Genomic DNA, 7,758 nt, shown 5'->3' with positions numbered 1-7,758 from the left:
GCTCTATGAAAAAAAAAAAAAAGTGACTCTAGGTTTGAATCTGATTTAATAGCATTTAATAAGTAATATTAAGTTCTCTTTTTTAGCAAAATAAAATACACAAATAGATGAGTATGAAATGAGTTTGGATTTGTTAAATATATGAAAAACAAATTTGAGATTTATATGTTTAAAGAAATTTGGATTTAGAATAATTACACTTAACCCAATCCTATCTTTTCTGTACACTAAAATGAACTAAAGTAGACTGAAGGAATTGAATTGAACCAAAATGAATTGAACAAACCGAAGTAAACCGAATTAGACCGAACAGACAAACTTGACCAAAATTGACCAAATTGATTAAACTTTTAAATATTATATAGATATAGATGATTGAGATTTATTGTTTATTTGTTTCTTTTAAAAAAAAAAGAAGAAGAAGAGAATTCATAGTTTATTGATATATTAAATACTATATAATAAAATTTGGGTCCATTGGGCAAAATTGATTTAATTGTTTAATAATAGTCAATTCGGATAATTTAAATCAATCAGGATCTAAATTTCCTAGAAAAATACACACACACACACATATATATATATTTTTTAAGTATGGTATCCTTTCAGTTGATTAACACGTTACCCATCACACATCAGACAGAAATGTTGCCTATAGAGAGAGGTGTTGCACACCCTAAGTTTTGATGAGGTTCAGTCAGACCCTTCACCAAATGACCACTCATAGAATGGAAGCAAACAGAATGTTCATGAGTCCACGACATAGAACAATTATCTAGCAAGGTCAATATATAAACCCAGCTGGCCTAATTTTCACTTTTTATTAGAAATCGAAATTCACAATTCATACATATGTTGGAGGATAACCAATATTTTAGTCTATGCAGAATTCAGTCCAACCCAATCAACCAATAACCTCTCTCCTTTTGCCCAAATGGAAGGCAATAGCAATGGCAAAAGCAATAATGCACAACTGATTCAAATTGCTTCCATTATCAGCAAAATGGGCAAATAACAGAAAACAAGAAACAGATGCAAATGAAAAAAATCCCACTCGATTAACTATTTACCAACTTACAGAGTAGAGTGGTTTACAACATTTTGACATTCTACCATACAGAGATATTCCAAAACATATACGAGTAAACATGAATTTATCAGGTATCAGCAGCTCTGAAAATAGTTAGCAAAGATAGAAAGAGGTTGATGATATCCAAATACAAGGAGACGGCAGCCCAGATGTACTCATCATAGGAATAGCGTTTGATCAAGTTGTCTGTGTCATAAACAATGTACCCGCAGAATATGATTGATGCCAAGCACCCGTAGATCATCACAGATAGTTTACCCAGCGGAAACAGAATCTGCAGCCAGATATATGAATATCAACCCACAAAACCAAATGCAACAAATACTTTCACTTCCACTTACAAATAGCAAATGGTGTCTTAAATATACAGGCAACTAATGCCGGATAATCCATATACCTGAATCATTGCAAAGACCATAAGAACAAGCACAGCACCAAACAAAAAGGGTCCAAGGAAGTTGAAATCATGGCCTCTCCTTGCTGCCCAGAATGTGTATAGAGTGAGACTCACAACGACTACAGTTGTTAGAATGACGGATTCCAATATAACCTTCCCTGTTTGTGGTTAAAAATCAAAGAATTCACAAGATTAGACAAATTAAATATTATGTAAATCAACTAGACAGTAGACACCAATCTTGCTAGACAATGTGAACATCGTAGAAACCACGTGCAATATGTGCTTACTATTTTATTTATATTCAAAGCTTAGTTGTTGAAAATGATTAAAATTAAATAAACATAATTATAAAAACGGTACTGAGCATCAAACAATTAAGGGACGGGCAGAATGGTTTATTGGTTCAACTATTGAGTCATTGCTCGTTGAATAATCAGGCTGTATTTTTAGAGCAAACCAATAATTCTTTGTTGTTTAGTAGGGTTTTGCAAATATGGCACTTCTTTCCCATCGAATCAAAACTTAATACAGCTCAACAATTTGATCATTGATGATTCAAAAATGCCAAAGCCAAATTCAGCACAATGGTTTGATGACTTGACAATTGGAACGATACAGTTTTCATAACCATAATTTAAAGAGATAAGAGGTGAGATAGCACTAGTCTCCATCTAGTCTAGTCTGCTAAATTTTTAGCAGGAATTAAAAGGCTCTAAGAGATTTGCATTGGACTAAATAGAAGACTTACCCAATGTACAAAGGCTCCTGCTTCTGCAAGGTTTTAAATCAGATCAAAGGAGTTCCTACAATTGATTTATTTTTCCTTTAAAAAAAAAAAAAAAGCTTTGCCACTAATTACCCTTTAAGAATAATACTTCTTAAGCCATGAACTACGTACCACATAATAAAAATTGAATCATTAAATCTGTGGTTGTAATGGCCCAATGTATTTGCTTACATGTCGAATAATAGGATTCACCACATTGTTGGATTAATTAAACTCTACTACCAAAATATCAAGTAGTTTATTAATTGTTAATATAGATTACTCTAAAAAAACACACTATTAATATTGGTGCATTATAAATGCATCCAACGACCCAATAGGTTTTGAACTAGCGGCCTCACCCTTCACCTAGAACTTATAAGAGGGCGAGATGCCGATTGAACAAGAGCTCGTAAAACTCTACTACCCTATGTTTCAAAAAATATAAAAACTCTACTACTCTAATAATTTAAAAAATTGATTATTTACTTAATTGTTTCAATCATCTATCATAATTTCGTGTTTTAATATAATAACAATTACATCTTACACATTGTGCTGACGCCAAATTACTCACCACCATATGTGCATGCATCAAGAAATTAAATCAAGAATGCAATAAACCCCACTCAAAATAGTCCCTACATTACTGCATACAATTATATCATTCCCAATTCTTGAACATTCACCCTAATACCATAATTAAAAAGATCCTAAACCTAAAATTAGGGTTTCAAATTCAATTCACAAAGAAAATGAAATTTAAAAAAAAAAAAAATACCAATTACTTACCACTGGTAAATGCACAAGTCAATCCAACCGCAAGGGCAAGCGAGACGGTAAAAATCCCAAGTAATACGTAATTCACCGGGTGCTTCTGGTGGTAATAAAACAAGGGACATAACACTAACAAAAAAAAAAAGAGTCATAGTCAAAAATCAAAAGTACTTCCAAAGAAAAGATTGAAAAACAAAATAACTGAAAAAGTAACTGTAAACATACCGATGAAGGGAGTGATGATGAGTACGATGTAGAGAGCGAGGCCGGCCCCACTGCTGACGAAGAAGAGAGAGATCGGAGGGACAGAAACGACTGTTGCGGCAACGGCTATTGTGACTAACAATTGGACGGTTAAGATCGAATAGATCTTGCGAATGAAGGCCCACCGGAGCTCCGGGCTTTCAAGCATCATTGGGTACAGAGGCCTCGCTCCGGCCTCCACGTCACTCTTCTGAAATGGCCTGTCCCACATCTTTTTTTTCTCAAGAAACAAGAATTTTAGTTAGATTCGTAAGGATTTTCTCAGGAAAGTGAGGGAATTTTATTTTTTGGGGGGTTTGAACTGAGGAATAGGGGAGTTTGGTTAATAAAAATAGCGTTTTGATTTTTTTGGAGAGTTAGAGAAAGTTCGTGATGAGTCGGGACTTACACGTGTGTTTTTTATGGCAATTGGAGGAGGGAGTGACACGTGTACTTTGATTTTCGGATGAGTTTTTTTTTTTTTTCTTGTTTTTTGAGAATCGGATGAGAGTTGAGTGTTGAGAAGCGGAAGAAACCGAAATGTTCTAGACTTTGTAGAGAAGGAAACGCATGCTATTGCTTAACTTGGTTAACAAACTTTTGCTTATTCAGATCAAACAAAAAAGGCTTTTATTTGAAGCTTGGTGCGATGTAAATCTATTTACGGTTTGACTTTTGAAATTCAAATTTTATGTCGAAGTTAGAGTTTTAAGGGGTGTTTGGAAGAGTAGTTTGAGTGTTTTTAATATACATAAAAAAAAAGTGTGTCAAAATATGTGTAATATTGTTTAAAATGTGTGAAAATGTATTAGAATTAGCTTGCCAAACACATCTTTATGCTTTTTTTTTTTTTTTTTTGGCTGAATTAGAGTTTTATTCATTATGTACGCTGAAACTTTGTTAAGAAATTAGTTTCCATGACTGGTTATGGTTATAAATTAAAGATAATATTTTATAGGATAATATGAAGCTTTTTTTTATTTTTTTTTATAGGCTAATATGAAGATTTATACCATAGTTTTTATCACGAATAAATTGAAAATCTTGTTAATTGTTCGGAGCCAAGTTCGATCGTTGAGCACTTGGTATATATTCTGAGAGAATATACGAGAGATATCTAGAGAATAGCATATTCTTTTGGAGATTGGACTCTCTTTCCAGCCAAAATGCTTTGGACTGTTCAACTTTCCAGCAAAAAATTGGTTTCTTTAACGCCTTTTGGCCCCTCGTTAATTATTATAAAAATATTTCGATCATTGGCTAAAGGAATGTAAAAAAGTAAAAATGGTTATTTCGGTGATTCTTATTTTTTATTATTTCCTTGAAGATAGTGGATCTCAATTATCAGGGCCGAACAAGCAGGAGAAGCTTGAGCAACTAGATGGGCAGTGACCCCCCAAGAATAGGAAGTCAGACAGGACAATTTTGGTGATGCCCACTTGGTATTTAAGGCGACTCTCGGCCCAAACAGCCACACAAACTGGACTTTAGAAAGCCATTATAATAGGCCCCCTCTACCAACCTTTTATCTCAAAGAGAGAGAGAGAGAGAGAGAGAGAGAGACTGGAACAGTGTGGCTTCCAAAGCTATTTTTATTTTTTATTGCTCAAACTTGTGGGATGACAAAATTTCTCACACGAAACTGCATTATAGGTCTTTGAAGTTTGTCCTACGCACGCAATTAGTCCCTTAAATTTAAATCGAGCTTAATTAGTTCCTCAAGTTTTAAAACTAAGTTGTATTAATCATTTTACTAACTGTCGTTAGTGATGTTACTTACGTGATCAACGGAACAATGACTTAACATTTTTTTTAATGATATGACATGTTTTTAATTAAAAAAATTTTTAAAAAAAATTGTTTCCACGTTAGAAACAATATTCGAAGTATTTTGAACCTATTGTATTTTGTATTTTATATGAGTTCATGACAGTGCTTATATTGTCTATGCAGGGATGTATACAGAAGGTATGTAAGACTGTATTGTGAGTGGTTTTTTCCTTTTCCCACTTCCCAGAATCAACTTTGGTGCAAGGTTGACCATAACCAGCCATATTGTCTAGCTTCTTTCCTTGCTGCCAATGAATGTATCAACTTTCAAGACTATCCTATTGTATAAGAATGTGATGAGATTCAATTTTGGCCTTACAAAACAGTAATATAACTAGTCATGAATTGTAGTTAGGGAAGATAAATTCAATTATGTTTGATTCCCCTGAGATTCTTCAAGAGGGCAGGGCAGATTGTATTAGGTTTTAATTTGCAGAGGGAGGCGGCAACAGTTTAGTGGTTGTGCAAGAGAAGCAGTGCGGTCACTGGCGGCAACTAGGGCTTAGGCTGTTGCCAACAGCAGCTAGAGCTTAGGTCTCCACCGACGACAGCAAGGCTTCGCTTTTTCTTCCCTTCTCTCTCTCGTGGGTGGGTTTTTCTTATTATTGTAGAATCGACGGAGAAGAGAAAGACGATTTGCAAAGAGAAGGTGATAGTGGTGGAACCGTTGTAGTGTTGGTCATTAAGAAAAATGTAAGAGATTTTTGATTCACTACGCAATCTATAATCTCTGTGAAGCTCTTTTCAAAATACTTTTTTTAATTTTGCTGGTACCAGGTTCAAAATACAAAATACAATAGGTTCAAAATAATTCGAATATTGTTTCTAATGTGGGAAGTATTTTTTTTTTAATTAAAAATATGCTACATCATTAAAGAAAATGCCAAGTCATTGTTCCGTAAGCTCATATAAGTAACACCACTACCAACCGTTAGTAAAAGAACTAATACAACTTAATTTTAAAACTTGAGAGACCAATTATGCTCACTTTAAACTGAAGATACCAATTGCGTATATAGGGCAAATTTTAGAGACCAATAGTGTAGTTCCGCCAAATTTCTTGTTCCACTTGATCCCTCCTTTCTTGCGCGGATTTTTCCCTAACTCCGAAGAAATATAAGATTTGGGTAAGCAATGTGTAGATACTATATAGTATATACTACTATATATCCAAATTTAGTTTCTCAAAAAAATATATACATTTAAATTTATTTAATATATATTTAAATTATATATATAATTTACTTTTTTTTTAATACATTTCCTAATTCATATATTCTATAACTATTTTCAAAACTTTTGTTATTTTTCATTTTAACACTCTCGCGATTGTCCAAACATTTGTTAGAAAAGGTAAAATATTTCCAACTAGCTCCACTCCTACCTTTTTGTGCCCCAAAGGTCCTACCATATTGAGACTAACATAACACAATTAAGTGGCTAATCCAAATAGGGTGCCCAAGGGCAAGGTTTTAGTTGACAATATGCCATTACAAGGTGAAGTCTAAATGGAAACTACTTTGTTTCCTCTTTCTTTTGCTTGCCCCTCCCCTTTGAAGAGAGGGAATTGATGCAAACTTCAATCGACACGCTTTGGGACCCAACAAAAATATTGGAATATTTGCCCCGGAAAGCTAAAATTCAAATTTTGATAGAATCTTGACCCAACGTTTATAAGTGAAACGCGAACCAAAGGTATAAGTAATAGACCTTGACCCAGTGATTATAAATGAATCACGAACCGAAGGTATAAAGTTTGAACGCTACAAGGAAGAATCCCTAATAAATTCACAATTCCTGAAAAACTAAAAGAAGAACAAAACCTCACATTTTCTGATTTTTATTCAAAAATCTATGAAAAACGTTTATAGACTTAAGGACCTATTTAAGGGCTTCATAAAACTTGACAGACAAGAAAATATATTCTAAAATAACTCCTAATTGATATTTTACCATATCAGGAATCAAATTTGACCTAAAAAGCATTAAATGCACTTAATAACAAGGAAAATAGCTAAAAAACGTTCTAAATACTAAAAACCCTAAATTCAGGTAGATTTGGTCTGAAATAGCAACTCCAAAATAGGAAAAAATCTCCATTAACTGATATAGAGCTGAAAAGTCAATCAGTCATTAATCCACGCCATAAATCACTCCCAATTAAGCCAGATCAGCTCTAGATAGCTTGAATTAAACTTATTACGTCTTCATCTTCCTTTGGGCCAAGCTTGGAATGTCCTGTGTTACAATCAGCCCAAATCTCTTGAATCAGCCCATTAAGTGCTTCTTTGATTTTCTTGGATCTTGCTCCTTGTAATAGGCCCAACTGGAATATGCAATGGATCCTTGAATGCTTGTTGATTCTCATCAGGAATACAATCACAGTTATCCACAACTAAAAAAAATTGACAGTTTGCCCACGATTTTGTTATAACTCTCGTATGTCTAGTCAGTTGTGAGGGCCAAAATGGGCTTTTTCCCTTTTCGCGAAAAAAAATCAGCATGTTGTCCCCTTTCCCAAATTAATTAGAGAAATGCCCCTTTTTTGAAACTCAATTTTCTCAAAATCGAGTTAAGCTCTATGGAGATGTTTTAAGGAGCCTATAGTGACATTTTTAATGACCTATAGCTGCGTTTTATAACTCGAGTAAA

General features: G+C 33.8%; 1 protein-coding gene across 1 annotated transcript; it reads right to left on the bottom strand.

Annotated features, from left to right (window-relative positions):
* Positions 1-1,031: 1,031 nt before the first annotated feature.
* LOC142611666 (protein LIFEGUARD 2) lies at positions 1,032-3,882 on the bottom strand. The gene is made up of 4 exons (XM_075783764.1): positions 3,259-3,882; positions 3,049-3,162; positions 1,488-1,645; positions 1,032-1,364 (listed from the first exon to the last, which is right to left on the bottom strand). Exons 1-4 carry the CDS (start codon positions 3,506-3,508, stop codon positions 1,158-1,160), a joined length of 729 nt encoding a protein of 242 aa, XP_075639879.1. The 5' UTR covers positions 3,509-3,882; the 3' UTR covers positions 1,032-1,157.
* Between the last annotated feature and the right edge of the window lie 3,876 nt (positions 3,883-7,758).

The sequence above is a fragment of the Castanea sativa genome, chromosome 10 (genome assembly GCF_040712315.1).
Source record: "Castanea sativa cultivar Marrone di Chiusa Pesio chromosome 10, ASM4071231v1".
NCBI classification, from domain to species: Eukaryota; Viridiplantae; Streptophyta; class Magnoliopsida; order Fagales; family Fagaceae; genus Castanea; species Castanea sativa.
The sequence above is the reverse complement of the archived record's forward strand: the minus strand, read 5'-3'. Positions and strand labels throughout refer to the sequence as shown.